The sequence below is a fragment of the Dermacentor silvarum genome, chromosome 2 (assembly GCF_013339745.2).
Source record: "Dermacentor silvarum isolate Dsil-2018 chromosome 2, BIME_Dsil_1.4, whole genome shotgun sequence".
NCBI lineage: Eukaryota > Metazoa > Arthropoda > Arachnida > Ixodida > Ixodidae > Dermacentor > Dermacentor silvarum.
Window position 1 is genome coordinate 166,534,294 of NC_051155.1, and position 24,528 is coordinate 166,558,821.

The window sequence follows — 24,528 nt, forward strand, 5'->3', positions numbered from 1 at the left end:
TGTTTTTTCCAGAATCACCAGTACTTTATCACAAACAACTTTCCTGAAATCATGTGAAGTAGCTGGCAATTTCTTATTTTAGGCTGCTTTGTGATCTGACTAGTATACTGCCTTGTGAAGAAAAAGTGTTTTAGGTTAGGGTACCGAAGCGTTGAGATTATCCAGCACTTGCCTACATATATATTTATATTTGACACAATGATATTGTATTGTCCCCCCCCCCCCCTTATGTAATGTCTTCTAGGGCCTTTAGGTAACTAAATAAATAAATAAATAAATAAATAAATAAATAAATAAATAAATAAATAAATAAACATCTACGGTTGCATATGCAAACAGAGGAGCATTAGCAAAACCTTACTAATTCGTATTTCACGGGACCAAAAAGAACGGCCAAATTGACCGAATGTCGAATTATCAAGGCTATCAAGAAAACAATAAACAAATACTTGCTACGCCATTCCGCCTTTATTTACTGAATAAATTTACGTTTGAATGTTTTCAGAGCGCACAAATACTTAGGAAAAGGACAGGCAGCACTGACAGTGCTTTTTCACTCCCCCTGTACCTTTTCCCAAGTATGTGTATGCTGTGAACACATTTAAGATGAAATGCTACCACCTCGCCCAATCTTCAACCCTTGCTCGCAAACCTTGCTTCTATTTCGCATAATATCAATGCAGAAGCAACAATTCTTGTCATCTCGTGACTGATTAGTGCTTGCAGCAGCGAGGGCCTCGCAAATTCCTTTGCAGTGCAGCCCATTTGGCCGTAGCCCAAGACCCCCACCTTCATCCACATAGACATGCTTTTCACTACTGCGTGCACATCCCGATTACTTTTTTATCAGTGACCTGGTCGACAACAGATTGTCCATTCATCGCAATGTAGCCACGGGTTTGATGCAGCATGCGGGCCACAGTAGAATCGGTCTTCATCCTTGAGACGTCAACAGCTCCCACCATGTTTCTGACATTGCGCGCACATTGCACTGATTCCAAACAGCACTGCTCACCGCAACCACTGCGGATGAAACTGCTGTCGCCATCGACGTGATCATGCATGGTGACTGCACAGTTCTGAAGGCATGCAGCCAACACGTACTACACCAAGTCAAAACAAAACTATTGCTCGCCTGTAACCATTATGGACAAAACCGCGGTCGTTAGTGACACGATCATGCATGATGACTACGCATTTCTGTAGACACGCGACCAATGCACGCACCGAGTGAAAATGAAACTACTGCTCGCAGCAGCCACTACGGAAGAAAGCACAGTCGTTATCGATGCGATCGTGAATGACAACCATGCAGTTCTGAAGGTATGCAGCCAACGCACACACTTAGTCACAACTTAACTATTGTTTGATACAATCGCTGCAAAAAAAACATTAGTCGTTATCGACGCAATCAGACATGGCGACTACGCTGCTCTAAAGGCAGATGCAGCCATAGTGGCATCATGTGCGGCGATAAACACATAAATGCACAAATAGACACGAAGCATTAGGCATTTCTGTTATTCCTGTACAGCAATGCCTCCTTTACTACATCCATGCCGCATCGCACCGTTTTCCCATCGGCGCAGAGGTTCTCATAGTTCAGGGTAGTCGCAGCTGACAGCACATGCAGCTGACAGTACTTCCTGTTGCAGTCGAAGTGACGACTACGAGGTTGGCGTGCACTTGGCCAATGGCTTGGCGAGAGCCATTGGTATTTCAACAGAAACCACTATAATGCAATGCAGACGCCACTATAATCTCGGAGGAAGGGACACGTGATTCAAGTTTAGGGCAGCCACCGCACCAGTGCTCACGGCCGACACTGGTGAAGAGGAGGAAAAAGGAGAGGGGCCGAAACCAGCTTCTCAGCTTAAGCAGCAGGCATCCTTTACAGAAGGCATTGCATATGGTTTCTAAGATGACTATGGCAATGCAGACTTGACCACTTCGTTTCAATTGGCTGCTAGCGCCACTTTTGCTCTATTGCGTTGCACATCTCGGCGCTGCGCGTTCGCCATGCTTCAGTGGTTGTCCGAATTAACCAGTGTGCAGCCAGATAAGTCCAAGTTAACGAGGGTTTGATGCTATTAAATAATGCATACGCCTGCCGGGACCAACGAACGAGCCCAAATTATCCAATTTTCTGAATTATCTAAGGTCGAATTAACGAGGTTTTACTGTATAAGTTCGCATCTCCAAATGCAAGGCACCCATGCTCGTAGTGCAGTCAATGTGTAGTCATGGCTATGTTTGCATTTCCTAAAATATAGCATCAACCACAAAAGGCCAAATAAAAGAAATGCTTTGAAAAAACCATACTAAGTTGACACGCCAAAAGACTGTGGACACGAAGCAAAAAACCTGTACATAACGTTTGTGAGTGGCAATTGAAGCTGAGCCTAGAAAGTTGAGCGTCTGGAGTGGCATTTTGCTGTAATCATGCATTGCGATGGACGGTTTATCACCCTCATGCCGGGAGAAGAACGTCAACATCCACTGTGCAATGTCACCACAAGATTAAAGGTCATGATGGCCCCACAATGCTCAATGTTCCGACACCTAGGTGGTTTTATTGAAGTTTGTCTTGACTAGTCTCAGCTTAGCTTCTCTTGCAAGTTCTTGTATATCATGAGAGTAACAAGACTTCTTTGGGGCACTAACATTAATTAAGCCAGTCACCCAGAGGACGCAAGGACACAAGCACACATTCAGTTGTGCACATGCACAGTACTGGCGCCTCTATTTCTTGCGTGCACAAGCTGCTTGCACCCCCTCATTTCAAAACTCTCTAATTACACTCTTTGGTCTAGAGCATTAGTGGCCATATTGTGTCTCAAGTGACAGTGCTAGCATGAAAAAAATTAGGAACCAGAGTTTATAATGATACAATTTCTTTCCATTATTTTTGCCCTTGGTGTTAGCTCACATGACACAATACTGTCATTAACTGCCAGGATAAGCCACTCAGCACTACGCACAATAAGAAAAGCATAAAACTGAAAGAAAATACAGTCAATGTCCGATTTTTCAGACTTCCTAGGGACCGCGAAAACGTCCCAAAAATCGGGCAGTCCGAAAAAATTAATGCATGCCATTTACTGCCCCCCAAGGGCTCATATCGACATAGGCACGTCCGAAATAGCTCTGAAGGCCTGCCAGTACACTTATTAGGCGTATCAGGTGCTCGTACTGTGATAGGAGAAGGCGGGTGCACGCGTGTATAATTAAGGAATACATACCGTGTCCCGTGACAATTGCTCCTTCCCACTCTTCACCGCAATACCTAGGGTATGCTTCACCGCTATTCCTGCTGTATCGAGGCGAAGCTGACTTTCGGGAACCGACATTATGCAACGCACTGTGTTTTCCAAGCTTCGAAGCCGCTGGCAAGAATTACGAAGGCAGAGTCGGCGCCATTGCTGACAACGGCGAATTGTTTCAATGAAAAACATGGCACTAAACAGCAAGAAGCTTGGTAGAGGACGTCGAAGTAGCTAGGCCTAGTGTTGCCGTGCGTGCAGATCTGCATGCGAGAGCACCGGTTCGAGGCAGCGAGTTAATCAAAATGTCGTTTTGGACCTGCGGTCATGGCAAAAAGTCCAGAAAATTGAACTGCAATTTTAGAAAATTGAACTGCAATTGAACGAAATTTTAGACATTATGCATTGGCTCTATTGTAAGGTTACATGGTGGTGCCACGAGGCATCCGAATTATCGGGCATGTCCGAAAAGTCGGGCACCCAGAAAATCGGTCATTGACTGTAATTGTACGAGAACATACTCTAACAACCAAACCACAAACACCAAGATATTCACTGTCTCACCGGTGCCGTGTAGCAGCTGAGCAAGCCCAGGACTTGTTATCACAAAATATGGCATCAATACTGTCGCATTTCTCCAGAAGACGAGTTTCATCACTGCTCAAGACACCTGCACTTGACAGCTCTTCTTTTAGCAGCCTGGTAATACTACGATCCCGGCAAAGCATCAGCATCTCTTTCAACTTCTCTGTACTTGAAAAGCCCTGCGTGTGACAGGAGAAAACATGTTAAGAAAAAAGGGCAGCAGATGGTGTGAAGCTACCACAAGGTACTGAGATGGGAATTCACCCAAAATAGGAAAATAACCCCAATAAAAATGAGAACAGACTCTCCTCATTACATCACATGACCAAGGAACTGATTGAGAAATTGATTATGCTTGCTATGTCTAAAAATAGAATTTTACATCTCAGTCACTTGACGTACATTTTAACCCAGAGCACCAATGTGCGAAAAGAGGGGAACAAGAATGAGATTCTTGTCATCCATACTGTTTTAAAACTCTATTAAAAAGTACTTGAAAGTTACCTATAGCTCAATACACTTTCAATGTGCTCAATGTGCTTCCCAAGCCACAACAAAATGCTAAACCCTCACATACACAAGAGCGCCCAACCATTGCAGGGTGCACCTGTGAGCCTTATGCATCATTACTTCCATAAAACAGACCACCAAGGTCTCTTGCGATTTTTAAAGCTCATCAAGATAAGCTGTACAAGTGTTTTGCCAGAATAAGTTATGCTGAATATTGCATGGCACTAGGCGAGACTATACTTCAATCGTGCTGGCTGTAAAAAAATCAAGAAAATAACTGTCAACTTATGTGACCACACATTTAAGAGGAGGCTTCGGCTCAAGTCAACTCTGACTTCCCCATTGAAATACATGTGAACAGCAGGAATTACCACATTAAAGCTGCTGAATCCCTTTGAATTAAATGTGTTGCATTTAAGACAGAAAGCCAAATTCCAGCCACTGTCTAAAGCAGACGTTTGATTTATTGTCTTGTTGCTTTTCCAAGTATTGCAAAACATCAACAAGTTTAAAAAAAACTGAAGTAGAATATTTACTAATCTGCAACTGTACACCAAAAAATGGACGCAGTTCTGTAAACTGCATTTGTTTGAGCATCTGAGATGGAAAAATGTAACGTATAAGTTTACAGCTCACAAGCAATTGTTACAATGTTTACGATGATTTTTCAAAAGCCTTATTCACAAGTAAAATTGGTATAGGATTTCAGAGGAGTGTATAATACAGACGTCTCAGCTTACAAAATTGTGATGCTATTTTTTATTATCATTATTATTATGCCTGAGTTGCAGCGTTTCTAAGGCTTCATCTTGTTAGGTTTGCAATTTTCAACAACTTTTGAAAATCGATGGCCACAATAAAAAAATCTGCTGCCAACAACTGGTAAATTCTAACTCTATTTTTTCAATGCAACAAAGCTTAGCAAATTAGGTGCATTAGATGCTGAAGAAAACGATTTCTCTGTTTCTATGAATTCAGATAGGAGCTCCTGAGGTAAAACCTTTTAAGAGCCTCAAAGCCTAAAGGGTACTCCCAGGGTAGAAGTATTAAAATCAAGTCGTGTGCCAAGCCACATGAGCAACACATAGCTATCTACGAGCCACACACTGTGGTGTTTCCACGAAAGGGGATTGTTGAATTACACGTCTAATTGATCCGTCATTCGATTGATTGATTGATTGATAGGGTATAATCAACTTCAGCATCACAATCATCAGCCTATTTTATGCACACTGCAGGGCAAAGGCCTCTCCCAGTGATCCCTCATTACCCCTGTCTTGTGTTGGCTGACTCAATCATATTACCGCAAATTTCCTATACCACACTTCATAGTAAGAGCTACGCAAATAGGGCGGCCATAAAGGTCTCATTCCGTGTGTTTTGCCATGCAGTTTCAGATTTGCAATGCGTTCTATTGAATAATTACTTTATATGCTACGACTACAACTCGTTGACATCAGGCTATGTCAAATTACGTATTATTTCTGCAGCTTTGTGCTTCCTATATTAAACAAACTACGCTTTCGTTGTAAGTGTGAGAGGTGTGCTATGGCTGCTAGTCGCAAAATGTGCCACTCTGTTTACTTGATTCCAGATCAGAAGGTTGCGTGTTCGAATCATGTCCGGGTCACCAGTGTGGAGTGCAAAAGGAAAAATGACGGACACGTAAGCTGAAGAGCTGATAACTGGAGCCTACGCCCCACTACCTTCTTTACTTCCTTCTTTGTTCTTGCTGTGAGCGCCCCCTGGCATCATAGCAGATGCGGGTACTACAGTGGTAAATAGGTTCAGATCTGCAATGCCTTTAAGTAATAGATACGTCATAATAGATACAGAACATTTTACTCAAACTTAAAGGTCAATTTAAGGATTTCATGAATGATGAAGGCCAAAATTCAAGGAGGGGGAAACAAACATTACTCAAACATATACACTGAAAAATATTGATATCTGCTCCTCAGCTGCAATTTCTTGCAGCTACGCAGCTGCCGAGTTGGACACACGGTTCACGCTCATTACTTGGCGTAGGTTGAATTGAACTGAATTATGGGGGTTTTACGTGCCAAAACCACAATTTGATTATGAGGCACGCCGTAGTGAGGGACTCTGGATTAATTTTGACCACAAAGGATCCACTAACGTGCCCCCAATTCACAGGGCCCTGGCGTTTTTGCATTTCGACCCCATCGAAACGCGACCGCTGCGGCCAAGATTTGATCCCACGACCTCGTGCTTAACAGCGCAATACTAAGACACCACAGCGGGTGCTTTTGTAACTTGACTTCCCATTTTAATGATGTAAATCTCCTTCTGGCATGATTGTTAGTAGTATAATTAGTACAGTAATGGTAATTTAAACAAGCTTATTGTCAGTGGCTGTGGACTCGCCACATTGCAATCATTTAGTGAAACTTTTAAAATAAAATATCTAGGATTGTTTCCCCAATAGACAGTGTTCATGGCATAGTCCTTGTGCAGAATTGGTTGCTTTGAATGTTCAAACGTCACCCCGAACCAGATTTTTCAAGGAATTCAAGAAGCACATGTATTTCCGAGGAGTTTTAAGGACCCTTGAATCTCCTTTTTCCAAATTGAAGGGTTTTCATTTTCAAGCATTTCAAGGAGGTGTACGAACCCTGCATGATGCATACCATGATGAAGCACTGATTTTTGGTCGCCAATACGAGCAATGAGAGAAGCCTCTTTCAAGCCTTCATAGCATTGCCTGGTATGTGTGAAACTGAATACAACCTCATCACACCATTTAGATCTCTGGCATCCTTACCTGTGTTTTCCTTCCCTTGGCCCCCATTCTGAAACTCCAATAGAACCCCTGTCGATGTGCTCTATGCAGTACAGTGCCTGCCCAACTTCATTCCTTCATCTTAATTTCAACTACAATAGTAGAAGCTACAGCCTAGAGCACCTGCACGGGCTCGATTTTACGTCCCGAGCCTGACCAAACGCTTTATGGCGAGACCCGGGCCCGGCCCGGGCCCGGCCCGGGCCCGGAAATAATCAACATTACCCGCTCGGCCCGGCCCGCCACCCCTTTACCTTAGGCCCGAGCCTGGCTTGAAACCGGCCCGAACCTGACCCAAGACCGAAAAAGACCACCGAGTGGCATTAAAAAAAATAAAATAAAGAAGAGAATAAAAGGAATTTATACTTGAGGCATAAATACATGTCATATGCAATTATGAACAGCATTTGAGCGGTCTGAATGCAAATACCAGCATGCGAAGTAGTACGAATGACCCAGCCGAGCAGTATCGCCAGCAGTTTCCAATGGCGCGACTTTGATGTGGCCCAATTCACTTTTATCGCCACGCCACCACAGTATTTTTCCATGTCGGGCGCCTCACTGCAAAGCATGCGCCGTCCCCAGCCGCTCGTCCCACTCAACCGTATTCTAGTACACTCTAGCCGAAGCGCAGCCATGACAGGTCGTGAGCGCAGCGCATGGATGGAGTAAATGGGGAAAGAAAGCTTCTCGTTGCACCATGGTGCAGCGTAATGCGCTGCTGCTAGGTGGCCGGTTGAGAACAAGCGTGCAATTATGGATGGACGCAGTGCCCTATTTCAGCCGCATGACGAATTATCTTATCTTACCAGTCATCGTTTTACCATTTCGCCTTTGAAGAATCGGAAAGTCGCGAACGTGCTTACACCACGCTGAAAGCATTAATTACACTGATTTAGGTAAGGAATACAATGGCATCCTTTGGTTTGAGGCGACTTCAGTCTTTCTGGACTTTTACATTCTGTTCAAACAGCGCAAAATATGACGGAAGAAGAAAAGGGAAGTACACAGGAGTAGCACTGCTAGCTTCCAGCTGTGCCGGAGCAACAGGTTTTTCAGAGTCAAGACGCACGAGGATAACTCGTCGCATGTTACATGCACACCACCAGAAAGTCCAAGCCCGGCCCAGGCCCGGGTTAAAAAGCCCATGCCATGCCCGAGCCCGGCCCGTGAAAAAACTGCCCTACCCGACTTGACCCAGCCCACGGGCCGGGCCGAGCCCGGGCTTTCAGGTAAGCCCGAGCCCGTGCAGTGCTCTACTATAGCCATTTGCTCTGTGATCCATAACACTGACTTCCTATCTATTTTGGCTGGCGCAGCTCAAGCGACGTAGCGTGACTACGCACCGAGAACGTAGGACTATAAACGCGTCTTTTTTATAAATGCGCCATAGTCCAAAGTTTTGCAATATGCGCCTTATGTCCAACGTTCTCTGCGCGCGGGTGAGCGTCGCGTGCGCTACGCCGCTTGCACTGCGCCAGCCAAAATTCCGTCCCCTCTGTGGGGCTCCTGCTTTGCCCAGGGGGCGCTGCGAAAATGGTATGAAAATGGTGCTAAAGAGCACCCTCTATCCTGAACTGGGTAGTACCAAGCTCGGTCGTCTGCTTCGGAAATATGGACTCGCCACTTTCGGTTGTGTTGTACCACGACCTGCAGCGAATATGGGGCGCCGAAGATTTTTTTCAGGGGTGGCACGCTGCGTAAAAGCAAGAAATTATGCAACGCCGAATACGTGTACGCCGTTCATGAAATAAGCGGCGAAGTTTTAGCACGGTGTCAATCGCAAATGAAGCGAGTCGCGTACGAAGTTGAACTTCAGGTAAGGCTTGCACGCTGCTAGATTCAGGCGCACAAACGTGAGGAAATATTTGCTATAAATGAATTCCTAGCAGCGATAAGCAGACATCATGTGTACAGAACTATTTGATCGCATGACGATACGCGCCGCGACGGCAGCGGTCTCTCAGCATGCCGCGATACGACGAGCCTCCTGCAATCTTTGTTGACTGCGTGCCACTAGACAATGTTATGTTCAGCGACCAGTGGGGGCAGCGAACTTGAAGTATCTCCTGATTGCCTGTGACAAATCGCTTCGGGAGGCTGAAAAACGTCCCGCCGGGAAAGATCAGCGGCGACACTATGCCACTACACCTTGCAAAGAATACATGTCCCCCAAGCGCCGACTACGACGCTAGGAGGAGGAGACTCTTGGAAAAGGGCCAGAGGGCTTGGCCAGAGGGCTTTTAAGCGGACTTTTGTGGCTCTCTGGTGTGCTTCGATCCAGTCATGCTAGACTGATGAGACGTAACGTTCCACTACTTCTCATGTAAATAATGTAAATAAACCCAGTACTCTTCGTTCTCGATGAGAACCTGTTCCTCCGTTCAAGAACATCTTCAGCATGGATGAGGCGGACGACGGCATGGGCCAGCTACCACTTTGGATATGCCCGACTCCAACTTCTACAACTGGTGGCGAGACGCACCGGTGGCATAGGCTAGAGAGCGACCCGCAGTTTGACGTCGGGCTCTGAGGCCACGACTCCCAAATTCTACAACAAGTAGTTATGCCTGCGCTGTAGTAGCTGCCATCTGTCCCTTTAGCAACTGATAAACAACTGATGCAATGCATATGAGCTCGCAGTAACATACTACGTGCGAATTGCGCTGCAGCGCGAGCTTGTGCACTGCTTCGCTTGATGTAGCTTTATATGACAGCGCTAGAACATCGCTGTGCTGTAATCAATACTGCCTTGCTGCGCTGCCTCAACGTGCTGGCTTGAGGTCAAGGATGAACACATTTAACTCTCAAACCTGTGCTGCTCGTAGTGGGGTAGTGAAGTTATCCAGCGCACCTGACGCTCCGCTTCGTGAGGCCTTGAAGGAAAACGGTAGAATCTGATGTTGGGATTCAGGCCTTCTTGCTCGTTGCAGCTCAAGACGCCGCAGTAACGACGGTGATGCTTTTTCGAGGCTGAGCTAGGTCTCTCCGGATCGGCGTCGCCGATTCCTTCTGCTTCCAGCATTACGTCCCACGGCACACGGAGAGTCCGTTTTCGTTAAACTAGGCTGCGCCCAGCTCGCAGCGCGGTCAGCGTGGTCTGTGAGAAGTGACGAGCCTTTTCGCACTCGCAAAAGGGCAGAAAAAAGTGCGAATCGACGCAAAACTCGAGCTAGAAACGTGCCTCGCCACAGCCAGGGCTCAGTACTACCCAAGCTGGTACTACTCAGATAACTTTTCTCGCCGCCACCAGGCGCCGCTACTATACCTCAAACTCCAGCGCAAGACACCCATACAGTCGAGCTCACATATAATGGCCCCACTTAAGACGAACTTTCGTTTAAAACGACCAAAACCCGCGCGGCCGTCAAAATATACATTATTTCAATGGCACAAAATCGCACGTACAACGGACATCTTTGAGCCCTGCCAATCGGTTATAGCGAACGGACGACGCAAACCCGGCGCCGTGATGCAAGATATAACGACAGCCTCCGACCCCTTTGCGCGCGCGGACTGTTTTCCCTAGCCTCCTCGCAGGCGAACTACACGTTTTGTGCCCCTCTCAAGCGAGCCACCCTCTCCCTGCAGGCACGCCCTCTCCCAGCCGACACGTGCTGTCTCCGCGCCGCCCAAGCGACCGCGGGCGCCCGCCGGGCAGCAAGACTTCGGGGGGAGCCACGTTGGTTTAGGAACTATGTGCCCCTGCGCTTCACGCACTATGCGAAGGCGCGGATTACGTGTGATTTATTCACAGAGTGGCTGGGAGAGTTTGACCGCGACATGCAAAGGCAAAGCAGGCGCATGCTGCTCATGCTTAACTACTCAGTGCAACACGTTCTAACTTCTCTGACGGCAGTGACTGGAGTTTTCCTGCCGCCGAAAACATGCAGCAGCTTGATTTAGGCAACATAACACATGCCTTTAGGGCTTCGCACAGGCACCGCATTGTGGAGCAAGCAGCACTTGCTCCACAATGCATCATTTGCTCCACAATGCATCGCTTGCTCCACAATGCATCGCTGTACCGCCCAGCCACCAACTTGCCGCTTCGGGTTTCACTGTATTCAGCCATTGAGATTATGAAAGCGGCCTGGGCGGAGGTGACGGCCGCTTGCGTGCGGAACTGATTCCGCAAGGCCGGCTTCGTCGTCGTAGTATCTGATGGCGAGCCTGGCGCTTCCGAAGAGGATCAGTCGAGCGGCAATTTGTGGCAGCGCATCGTCGACTCCAACATGGGGGAGGCATCGACACGGAGGATACATCGTTCCTGAAGTGCGGGCTAAGAGCGACACGGAGGAATCAGATTATGATGAAACTTCAGAGCCAGCACTCATAAGCGCACCTGCAGCAATGGGCTACATAGAGGGTCTCAGGCAACTTGTCTATGCCAAGGGCCTCGGCGAAGAGCACGCTTCCGCGCTAAATATTTTAAGCTGGACACCACCCTCACCAGATATGCACTGCAGAAACAGACGAGCATCACGGACTTTTTTGCGAAAAAAAAATTTTTAATGTGTTTTGACCAGCACATTTTTTTTTTAGCTGTGGTCCACTTACTACGATCTTCGGCAAATAACGAACGGACGCCGCGTGACGCTCAGGTTCGTTATAAGCGGGCTCCACTGTACTTCAATGCGCATGCCGTCGGCTGCTCTCTTCAGAGCATGCAGCAGAACAATCCCCAACCCGCATGCCGCTTTGAACGGCTGTCTGTGGCTGCCAGTGAAGCGGCATGGGCCGCATAGGCAGCTTTTTTTCTTCACGCAATGCATTGTGGGTCGGCGCAGTCGGCACAGATAGAGCAAGAACCATTTCGACTGTTGGGTGCATCGGACCGTGTTGGCCACGTACGATTACGTTGGCTGCGCCAGTGCGTCGAAATATAGACGACGTTGTTCTCGCGAACAGTGAGATAGCATGTGTGCGCGCTGCGCTCATGCCGCGTTGAACTATATACATGCCTTAACCGAGCTATTTTTTCTCTGACTTTCGTTAGTTCGAATTTTCGTAGCATCTCCATGGAATGCAAAATAACAAGCTTTTACTGTATTAAAGTACTAATACTAATGTAATCCCGAACTCTTGTTCTCTTATCAGGCTATTGAACACTACCTTAGTCTTCTACATGTTAATCCTCAAGCGTACCCTTAAACATTGCTGGTTAAGGTTCTAAACCATTTGTTGCAAGTCGTCTCCAGCATTGAACAGGACAATACCGTCTGCAAACCACAGGCTGCTAAGATATTGCACATTATTCCTCACACCTAACTGTTCTCAGTCTAACAGCCTGAATGTGGCTTCTGAGCATGCGCTGAATAGCACCGGAAACTGCTGAGAGTTCGTGGTGTTATATTAGTCCAGGCGCAAACAAATTAGCAAGGCCCAGTGAGCATCATGAGGACACTCCCTCGCCACAACAGCAATTGGCCTCCTGGTTGGAGCATTTGGCCACTACCCCCCTCATGAATCTCAAGCACTTAACTGGTAGTAATCAAAATATGGACAGCACAGGAAAACCTCACCACATTGCCAAGGACAAGGTCAGACTTGGCAAAGTTGTTGCTGCTCAGGCAGTGCAGGGCTTCATGCTCTGCCACTTCTTGAAAGGACTTCATAAGATCTGCCTTCCCAATCTTACCACGACGCAACAGGTGGTATTGGCCTTCAGGCACATTCCCATTTCGAACGCACTTCAGAATCACCTCCTGTGTCAAAGCAAAATCATGTTTCAAGACAAACATAATGAGCAAATAGCAGCATGCTGCTAGGCAGCATACACAAAGAACACCACACTGAGAGAAACCAGGACAACAAAAGAACAAAGCACAAACATCCACGCAAAGAAAAGAATGACATAACAGTGCTGACACAAATATTTCTGATTTTTCACTTGAGCAGAAAGGACACTGAACCAAGTTGCCAAAGTTGCCTTTATATAGTGCTTGGGCTGATACCTAAAGAAGCGGAAGCAAGTGATATGTACACACATGTATATGCCAGGTAGGAGTACAAAGCTCTGCACAGTTGAAGCTAAAATGCAAAGCAAATTAACATTTTTTACCAAAGAAAGCATACATTTTTTTTCCCCTTTCGAACAAGGCTGCACACAGGGCACAGATGGTTACACATTATTCAGTAATAAACACACTGCTTTGTAGCCCAAGGCAAAACAGTAAAATCTTGTGATGAGATAAGCTCCATACAGAGCATGAGCAGGTGAAATTTTCTATTATGTTTTTATGACATGCCATACCAAATAATCAATCATAATGTTAAAAGCTGCATTGCACCCCATGAAGCAATGGCAAATGGTGAAAATAACTGAAAAAATAATACAGTACAAACTCATTAATTTGACCCTCATTAATTCAGAAAATGGAATCATTTAGACTCATCCTCTAGTCCCGGCAGGCATCTGTATAGTTTAATGGAATCAAACCCTCATTAATGGGGACATATTTGATTTGGACTACATTGCGATGGACGGAAGACCTGTTGGTGACTAGCGCACTGGTGAAAAAAATAACCAGGATGTGCGCATAGTAGTGAAAAGCATGTCTCAGATGAAGACGCAGGCCGCGGATGTGCTGCTAAGGAAGTCGCAAGACCTTCACCGCTGTGAGCACTAATCTGTGACGAGAATTGTGGCTTCCGCACTGGTTTAGTGCAAAATAAAAACAGGATTTACTGATTCATTCAGTAAATAAAAGCATGTTGACGTAGTAAGCATTTGTTTATTTTTTTTATACCCTCAGTAATTTGACATTCGGTTAATTCGGACATTTTTTTCGGTCCTGTGAAATCTGAATTAAGAAGGTTTTACTGTAGCTGGAATAGAGTTGAAATTCAGCTATTATCTCAAGAAAGTGTGACATCTCTGGGGATTGCGGTGCACCCCGATGGCTTTGTGCGGGCATTCACCTGTTCTGTCGTCCCTACACCTCTCCTTTTCCACTCGCCATGGTTGTCGGTGGTGGCCTTGGCCACGGACCGTTATGTGACAGTGGCGCTTGTGCTGGCAGCCGTGGCGTGACCGAGCGTGAGGGAGACCTCTCTGTTACAGCACTGGGTAGGAACACGTTTTCCTCTTGTTTGCCGGCCCCTTTGTTCACCTGTTCTGTCGTCCCTACACCTCTCCCTTTCCACTCGCGATGGTTGTTGGTGGTGGCCTTGGCCACGGACCGTTATGTGACAGTGGCGCTTGTGCTGGCAGCCGTGGCGTGACCGAGCGTGAGGGAGACCTCTCTGTTACAGCACTGGGTAGGAACACATTTTCCTCTTGTTTGCCGGCCCCTTTGTTCGGGTTTCAGACTTGAGCTCGTCTACGGTGCCTTTGCACCTACGGCAAGCGCATACTTTGTGTTGATCCTTTTCCGCAAGCTAAGCCGAAGAGCGCTGCCTAGTGCTTGCGTGTGGTCAAATTGCACCGAGCCGCACTTACTGGAGGCCTAAGTCGACGGTGATTGCCCAAGCTCTCGCGAGTGGGCCCATTGGTTATCGCGAGCAAGCAGCATAGCCGTGGGGACTTTTGTTAGCGGCGGGAATCCCTTTGATTCCTGCACCAGGTCGGGAACAGGTGTTTGTGCAGTGTTAGGTATCGCTGGAGACAAATAAACGGCTTCAGCTAGTTTAGGGCGATACTGTGTTTTCTTGCTTGCGTAGCGCTCTGTGCCCCCCCATTGCGGCATGAGCACGCACGCAGCCGCGCACTAGACTATGAGAGAGACAGCTGACGCAGCCCAGTGGCTCACTAAGCTCAAACCCTTGGTGGTCGGTATTCCTGTGAGATAGCAGACCCCCACACAGTGCAGGGTGGAAAATTGTTCTGTAACATATAGACGCTTCCCTAAATAGCCCCTCTAAATAGTGCATGACAGCACTAGTGCCTCCAGCATCAGTCTTCCATTATGAAGAAAACACAGAATAAACTACCGCTACTGTCTCGCCAGGACCCTACGACATCTGCCAAAGATCTGCTATGTTTATTAGAAAAAAAAAAATTAAATGAAAGGTGCCAAATTTAAATAACTGCACCCATCATCATTCGTCCTGCATTGCTTCATGATACACACCACCACATTCGTACTCTTCAATGCACACACAGCATTAAAGTACAAGCTAGTAGGCATGGAAATAAGGAAACCTCTCAAGCCCCTGTAGATAACGAGGTCATTATGGCTTCACTCTGCAGTATCTCTCTATGGCACTGAGTTCGCATGTGTGATGACACTTCACAAGACTAAAAATTAAGTGAATTGGTTTGCCGCACAGTTTGAGGATGCAGAACATGCAAGAAAACAGATAAATCTATCTACACATCTAGTATCTGTCTGTCTGTTTTGGTGTCCTGCGTGTTCTGCACCACGTAAACCTGCAAGAAAGCAAGGATGCTTTCAAAGCATAGCAATTAGCATGCTGTCTTTTTTACAGCTGGATCTTTTTTCTAAAACAGGAGGCACATGAAGATGTCGACACAAATGCTGAATAGGAGCTGTTATTTTATACTTGCTTAGTAATTCACAAATGTAGGAAGCTAGACAGGTTTGCAGAGCTTTAGGGCAACGTAAGAGAAGAAATAAGACAGAAAAGGTACACAAGAACCACTTTGCATCTGTATGCACTGTTATTTCTTTCTTGCTACCACACCTTTGAGCTGCTTCATCAATGAGTTGCAAATTAAAGGCTTACATTACGGGCATCCTTTAATGATCCTATTTGCTACGAAAACTTCTGAAGGAGCAGCACCTGGTCACTCAGTCTGTCCCACTCCACTGTTGAGTCATCTGCGACAATTTTGGGTTCAACAAGCTGTTCATTCACATTACTGTGAACATGGCTTCGAAGTTGACTCAGGTAAGCAGCAAGAGTCTTGCAGATGCTCCTGCGAAGCTCTGCCCTTTCACTCCAACTGTCATCCATGTCTCGTGGATGCAGCATTGTGAGCATGTGGACAAGGCTGGACAGTAGAAGCTGAAAATGTGGAGCAACATCAGAAGCTAAGAATATCCTTGGAGCGTCATTTTGCAGTAAAAGATAATTGTCTATATCTAATCCAGAAGTAGGCACAAGCATGAAATCAATTACTATACTACAGAACAAATGTAAGTCAACTGTTACTCATTGGCATCTTTCTCACTAGTGACAGAATACTTAACTGCTTTCATCACCTTCTTTTTTGCTATGTCTGATGTTGGTGAGTGGACACGATTCTCAGATGTACGATATGAGAAGTGAATCCAGGACCTCTAAATGCTAGCATGGCATTCTGCTGACCAAGCTATAAATTAGCTGCTTGTAGTATATACTACAAGCACCTAATTTACTTGTCGTAAAAGGAAGAAATGCTCTATATTCATAACACAGCACAACATGACAATACAGGCAACAGTTGGCACAACCGACAAAAAACACAGAGCAGGTTGTGCAGCGTCCACTGCAGTCTATCATGTAGGAAAGTCTATCAGTATTCGGTATTAACCACAAGCCAGTTATGGTGAAAAGTCATGCTCACAATGTCAGCATGCTTTCTTGGCATATGCACTGAATGAGGACTTGACAGACAACAGCCACCAGAGCAGCATTAGGTGCACCGCACAGTCAACGGGGTGCGGATGGTACCAACCACGTATGACACAAATTACAATGACATGTGCATATGAGGTGTACGATAAAATTGCTCTGGCCTATGGTGTGGCATCTAAGTGGCACTGTTAATTACACTACACACAGACACAGCTAGTGTAACCAACCACCCAAGCAACCAGCATCCCTGCACCCTCTTTTTCTTCCCACACATGACCAGGAACTCATGCACTGGTGTGCACTTATGTCTAATGAAACAACTTCCTCCTTGGAATGTCATCTTCAATGAGTCCTTGTTACTTCAATGTTCAGAGACTCATTAATCACTGCCTTGTACTTGTCCCTCATTGCCAGCATGCAACTTTGTCTATAACACAAGTTCCATGCAGATAAATTGCCTTTCTTGCCATCACTGTGGCAGGTCACTGTGGCTGTAGCTGTTTCTTGTTGATCATAGCCTTGGACACACTGAAGGAACACACTATGCCCTGCCCCTGTTGCACCTGGATGCACTTGAGCAGCATCTGCTGTCGCCGTTACCTACAAAGAGCACTGCTCACAAGTATTTAAGGTCTCAGTCATTCTGTATTGTTCTCAGTCTAAATAGCTGAACCACACTAGCAAATTCATTTACAACAAAACACACCACTTGCTTAGCCAGCTGCAGTAGTTAATCTGTATATTACACGCTGGTACTAGCGAGTTCCCAGCCTAGTAGGCAAAATGCCACGCTCTGAATCAAGAGTCCCAGGGTTCAATCCTTAGCTCAACCACTGCCGTAGAATGTTCTTTTCTTTGTTTCGCTACCCAACTACTAGTGACAAACTGTGTTTGGCAACTCCCTGCGAAAGACAAGCCAGACCTGACGAAGCCGATAATAGACCATGAGAGTCTTTGAGAGCTTGTCTGAGATTATACTAAAGGCAGCTATAAGCATTTCACACTTAAAATGGTTATAGCGCTGTAGCACCAGGACAAGGCTGATTGTTAAAAAATTTGTAAACTGCTGATGAACAACAAAGTATCCATCAATGTAACACCTTGTGAGAAAGAGTTATAACATTATTGAAAAACGGCTCTATTGGCAACAACTGAAATAATTGCTATATCTATTACAGAAGGCAAAAATCACATGATGCCATCTTTGCTTCAACTATGGTGTCCACTTCAACAGGTGTGAGCAGTGTTCTTGGAGTTATGTAGATACTACCTACTTACTAACCTACCTAACTGTGTTCATGACAACTCTAAACGCTTGTGGGAATCCATATCCCAAGGTGGTCTTCCGCGCGGCAAACGTCGAGCGGGTGCATCAAACAGGTAAAAGCGGGCCTCCGATTGGCTGCCGTGCTGAAAGGCGTCTCTCCATTGGTTGCTGCTGTGGCAGGGGCAAGATGGCAACCGCAGTTGTCTGCTTCGTAAATCACGCCGGCGTCTTCACTTGACACACAGAATTCGGATTCTGAGAACTCGCAGGTTAGTGATGGATCGTCGCTCGTTGGCGAATAAACTTTGAACGAAGCACGCCTTCGGAATACGGAAGCGCTCCTACCGCAAGAAAAATACGGCGATTAGCGGGAGAAGCAGAGGAGCACCCGACTGAACGAGCGCAACCTTGCACTGTGGATTACGTGCCGCGCTATCTTGCACCGTGTGACTCCAGCAGCGAAACCCACAATCGCCCTGTGCCATCGGCACCGATAACGCAGCCGACGGAAGACGCGCCAACGGAGGCTCCCGCGCCTCAGCGTACGGCCGCGCGAATCAGCTGAGATCGTATCTCGGTAGACATAGCTCGCTGCGACTAGTCAAAATGGCGCAAAAAAGAACGCGGCCCGAAGCACGGCAGCCATCCGCCCGATGGCATGCGGAAAAGGAGGAAAAGCACAAAAACAACAAAAGCACCGCTTCAAACTCTTCACGCCCATTCGCGGCCTCCGCACTGTCTGGCGTCGCGTCCGCGCCTCCGCACCAAAAGAGAAATGGAGAAAGCGCGTGACTGCACGCAGTTCTCTTTCGCGGCCGTCGGTGGGGCGGCATTTATTCGTATCAACCGACGCGGGTCGAAAATCGATTCGTAACAACCGTTTTCTAGCACGTTGCAAAGTAATGGGACTACCTACTTACTAAACCCTACCTAACTGTGTTCATGACAACTCTAAACGCTTGTGGGAATCCATATCCCAAGGTGGTCTTCCGCGCGGCAAACGTCGAGCGGGTGCATCAAACAGGTTTGGGGAGAGGGGGAAACCTCTTCACACAGGTTGCACATGGGAATCGCAAGCGTTACCAGCACCACCGGGCCGTGTCACATGAGATCCTCCGACACCGCCGAGCCTCTTTGGTCACCAGCAAGTGGCAAGCGCGGAAGGCTCCATGGCTGCTCCCGCTTTCCCTCATGTGGTTAGTCAATTACGTTTTTGCCGTGGCAGTCACGGCAGCCACCCATATCCCCGGCTGGTAAGTCGGAATCCCCTCTTTACCAAGCGTCTCCTCTTCGAGGAATCCCTCAGTGATGTAAAATATAGCTAGCTGGCTTGCTCGAAGTGTTAGTGGAAATCGTAATAAATGCTTTCCGAGTATACATGTGGTTGTCATAAGTTGTTTCCTCGAGCTTGTACTGGACCGTGGTTGCCAACCGCATTGCGCAGTGTGCCAAGGCATAGCGCCATTGGCACCCCCTTGTCCCTACACACTATAGTGATTTCCCTAAGCTAGCTGACACAAAAGAGAAAAGCAAAGAGTAATTTCATGCTTTGAAGACGAACTGCACAGCAATATCCATCATACAAAGGCTTCTTACATATTTGAAGAAAATGACTTTTTGCAACAAAGACATTGCATTTTAACATGACGTCATAAATCAAACTTTGACCTGCAAAACACTACTTTCGAAGCACAATAATTAATATTATGCATGTAAGTTGCCAACTGCTCCAGCATGTTTTTCTGCAGTAAGCTATGTGTGAAATGTATTTGATACCTTCACAAATAGAGGTGCAAGATTCTTCCTTTGTTTTACACTGACTTTCAAAATGTTTGCCTCCAAGCAAGATGCAGTCACCTGAAGCAACTGCTGGGAGAACAGCTTTGATGAAAGATCCTCGGAGTTTTGCTTGATGATTCCCGTCAGCTCTTCCAACACTTTGCTCCATGTCTCTGCTTCCCTGGACAGCAATTGCAACTGAGCACTGCTCTGCTGTGGCTCAGGCTCCTTGGACAACTGTGCTGCCAGGGCTTGAGAAGAAAATGGAACAGATCAAAAATAAGAACAGGAATGGTTCTTCAAACTATTATTCAAGTGACAAGTGCTCCAAGCAAGACAAAGGTTCGTAGGAAGATGAAAACTTCAGATCACTCAGAAGGGTAGCGAACTGGGCTAGTTGGTACGTCATGTTCCTTTATTTCGTGCTACCATTCTCCACAGTAAACTCCAGATCATCAGTGGTCGAAAAAGAGATGTCACTGGCTTGAGATCTCCCTTGTTTTACCACTGTTGATCATGTTAAGTCCTTTGCATTAACACACAAAGGAGAGTGGAAACGTTTTCATTGTGCCCAGCAAATAAGTCACAGTTTTGCTCAAAAGCCGAAGCATTCGTTGCGAGAGCAAATTATTAGGCAGCCATCATACAAAGTGAGGTTTATACTGAACAACGCCGTGACAGTGACGAGGACAGTGGAAGTTCGCCTGAAGTGTTTCTATAATTTCTATCGCAATAAAAAGTAACAGCCTATCTTAAATTATGATATGTATGCAGGATGTAGTGTTTCATGTATGCAGGTGCACAGTTCACTTATTCAGCCAAACTACATATAAGTTGCAAATGGCCTGCAGGAACTTAAAATGTTTGATGTTCTTACTTCAGGTTTATTCATTTGTTCATTCGCTGACTGGGCTCACTGTCCCAATGCAACACTTAGGCTTTGGGAGATAGCACAGCAGGGCATTAACTATCAATTTTACCAATGTAGGCTTTCATAATGTACATGAGCATTTCTGCATTCCACAAATGCAATGCTCCCCCCCCCCCCCCCCCCCCCAAATATAGAAAAACAAAACCATTCTTCGGTGCGACCGTCTTTCTGCCGTGTGTTTCATTTTAATGTCAATGCAAGCCTCAGAAAAATAACAATTATACCACGGTTCTCAGTAAAAATAACTGCACTGCTAATGCATACAGTATACACTTAGTACAAGCAACATATAAGTAGTTTGCTGCCACATGGGTGGCAGGGAGACGACAAGGATAAAAATCTGTCAGTGAAACAAATGCATATTCAGTCTTTATCACTTACCATCTTCTTTGGCCTTTAGGAAGAAAGCCACCATGTCAAGCTGTCGATTTTGGACGCCACGGAGGAGCACAGTAAGGTCAACAGTCATCACCTGCCACTGATTTAACTGGGACAAGGTCTCAGCTGCCCGCGTTCCCGTTCTCTCCATGACCTAAGTAAGAAGAAGAGAATGACTCAGCCGCAAAAGTGGCTTTTGTGACTCTGTGTTCAATTCAGTTTAGCAGAGCCAGCTACCAGTGCCTTAAACAGGGCCCTCGGGCAGGCTTGGAAAATTTGCACAACCAATGGTGCTCGATCATGACTATCTAGACCAAATATAACTGCTTAGCACATTGTGGGGACCCCATAAATATGAAGCACAATTCCAAGCAGTCGCTCCCTCATTATTGGCACTGCCAATCCAGTTTACTGTGGGCTTGGTGATGTCACCAGCATCCCTATGATGTTCACAGTAGGCAGACATCATCATAATTGGTTTAAGAAACTTCACAACAGCTCGCAACATAAGGTAAGACATAATGCATGATACCTATTACAGCAGGAGTAAAAAAAAATTTACTGATAACTTTTGCCAGAAACTGCAATTTTGACAACTTGACTAGTGAGTAGACGCTTGCACCCCTTTCATTTCACTGACTTGCTCTCTCACAGCTTTCTGTTTACTGTTTGAAAATTTCACCAGAAAATTCACTTCAATTTTGAGGTTACCAGACAAATAGAGTAATAATATTCAGCCACAGCAATTACAATGCTGCTTCATATGCTTGTGGTATAGACATGAATGCATGTGTATATCAAAATTGCTAAGTCAGCTGGGTGATTGGGACCTATATTCCCCAGCTTTACTTATGTTAAGACTTATCCTCATTGGGCAGAATTTGCATGCCTGCCACTTATGATATGAATCCATCGATTGATGAAACAATTGCTGTGGCAAAGAGAGAGAGAGAGATAAAAGCAAAGGCCAATAATTGATGGCACTTATGTAAGAAGTGTACTGTCAATGTGAGCTCCCATGCTTTTAAGTCTAACAGAAATGCCATCATGCAATAGAGTGAGAAGCACTGAAAAACCATACTGAGGCATACCTCTGCAAGCAGTCTTCGAGTGGCAGCACCAAATGTCAGCGTCGCAGTGAAATGAGGAAAGAGAAACACTGGTGCGTGCCCAATGGTGCTTCTGGTGTCATAAACAACCGAAAATGATCCTTCTCCAGGCCAGCCACTCTCGCTATGCAAAAGAAACATGTCATAATGTGCACAATGCACTATTATTTTTGTTTTTATTTTTTTCGACAAGCACTGTGTGTGCTCAATTAACTAAGAATAATGGCTGCATCAAAGGTCACAAGAAAATTGGAAACTCGGGAGAAGTTTCAGTGCAGAAAGGAAAGAGAAATGTGTATACTGGGGCTCATGCAAGTTAATAAATGCAGGCTTTCCAACACGAACTTGCACTCAGTAAGACGAATCAAACTGTAATGATGACTGATCAAACCCTGTTTTGGGCTTATCGATTTTTTTTTTTTTTTTGTCATGCAAGCTAAGCCTCAAGCCAGCAAAGGGTCAGGCTGCAAATAACAAAAGTAACTATAATGTGTAATTTCCTGAAATCAAATTTAAAATTATAATGTTTGATGTCCCACACCAACACACATGCTACGAGAGACAAGTACTGTAGCTCTAAATTACTTTGGCCACCTGGATTTCTAGAATGTGTTTTTGAACAAAATCACAACATACATATGCACCCGAACCGAAATGCTGGCAAGTGTTGTGTCTTTTAATTGCAATCATGGACAAAATTATCAGATGATGGCTTAAAAGCTGCCCATCGGCCATCACACAGCCGGTTTGAATCAACATTTCTAGAAGGAATAACTTCCCTTGCTTCCACAGTACAAGCCTGCAAATATAAGGAGCTCAAAATCTCACCAGGGCATCAAAGAGAACACCCCATTGGCATCCAATTCTAAAGTCGCCAGATTTTGCAGGCCTCGAACACCACAGCACAAAATCAGGTGTCTGTCATCTGGCATCCACATGATATGCTGGTCGGCATCTTGGCTTGACAGATCAAGCAACAGCTGGCAGTGAGCACTAGCTGCGGGGCTGGAACTTCGTTTCGCGAGGCCAGTGATGATGCCTCTAGACTTGATCGCACGATTAGGAGCATCCTTCTCGTCACGCGAATGTCGCAAGCGCACCCTGTACAACTTCGTGTGGCCAACACAAATAATGGCAGCTTCTGAATGGTGGAAGGCACAGAAGTCGGAGCTCTTCGTAATATCGAAGAGGTCCTCCTGCAGCTCCCAGTGTGCAGACTGTAAGCCATCTTTAATATCGTACGAAACTGAAAAAATCGTCAAGGTTCATGCCGTGCGCGAGTTACGTCAACAACACAAGTACAGTTCGTTCGTAAATATAAAAACGAAACTCGGTCATACACAGCTTTTCCATTTCATGCTTTGTAAGTGATTGCGCGACTGCATTATGAAATCAACTGTTGTACTCCAGCTGTACAATAATTCAATTGAGATAATGCAATCCAAAAATTGGTCGACATATGTTCGGATGCCTCAGTTTACAAATGTGCGGACGCGATGCAAGCCCTTCATCAGTGAAAAGGATACAAAGGCTTCCCTGTGACGTAAGCACATGCAGGTCTGATCCTACAACTCTCACTTTAAGTATATCACAAGGAGATTCCAGGCACCATACAGTTTCCAACACATCACTTATCAAGACAGCGCTCGCAAGGTGGGATTTGTTGATAAGAAATACGAAGGTGCTAGCATTGCAGTAAATCAGCTCGACTGTCTCAGGCTCTGCAAAAATAAGACAAGATCACACAGGTTCACACACTTCCAGCAGACAAAACAGCTGGGAGACTGACCGTGTAGAGAAGTCCATTTAAGCTGCTTTTTCACAAGCGGCCCGGTGACAAGCGATGAGTTCAGCGATAGATCATGGTCGTTTGACACGATTAGAAGCTCGTCTGCGTTTACTCCTTCTCTCCATATGAAGCTGAAATTGAAATAACAAAATTATAAATATCCCACTAAGGGAGGCACGAGCTAGTTCCGATATAAATGGCTTACTCTTGTACACCGTCGACTTGTGCTGTGACAAACTCGGTCTTTAAGTCTACCACTCTGAGACAGCAGTCGTTCAAATAACAATACGACGCGAGGCTCGGCGACGGGCTTATCACAGTTCCTTGTATCAGTTCCCTACGATGACTTATTTTCTTCAACACGGTAAAAGCCATGACTATGACTACGTAAACTCTGCAACATGACGATCGCACTCGTTGCAAACTCGCTGCACACGCCTCCAGCAGATGTAAACACGGTCACGTGCAAAAGATGCTACGGCAGCGCTCCCTGTGAAATTAACTAGAGTCAAATGTTGTGTAAGTGCAGTGCGGCATAACCTCGTACAAAATGTACAACTGGCCACAAAGAAATAACCGCGCGTGTAAA

At 45.9% G+C, this 24,528-nt stretch overlaps 1 protein-coding gene across 6 annotated transcripts in view; it reads right to left on the minus strand.

Moving 5' to 3' along the window:
- The window catches only part of LOC119442050 (spatacsin-like), a 105,934-nt gene that overhangs the window by 59,584 nt on the left and 21,822 nt on the right, over positions 1-24,528 (minus strand). For 2 of the 6 annotated variants that reach the window (XM_049661845.1, XM_049661841.1), the window contains exons 5-10: positions 22,133-22,274; positions 21,045-21,195; positions 19,811-19,983; positions 15,910-16,134; positions 12,687-12,869; positions 3,828-4,027 (exon numbers count right to left, since the gene is read on the minus strand). In XM_049661845.1, the coding sequence (XP_049517802.1) occupies positions 3,828-4,027; positions 12,687-12,869; positions 15,910-16,134; positions 19,811-19,983; positions 21,045-21,195; positions 22,133-22,274 (1,074 nt within the window). Of the gene's footprint in view, positions 1-3,827; positions 4,028-12,686; positions 12,870-15,909; positions 16,135-19,810; positions 19,984-21,044; positions 21,196-22,132; positions 22,275-22,978; positions 23,397-23,676; positions 23,872-23,939; positions 24,071-24,144; positions 24,403-24,528 lie in introns of those variants that run through there. The other 4 variants (XM_037706762.2, XM_049661842.1, XM_049661843.1 and 1 more) reach the window with 4 other exon arrangements.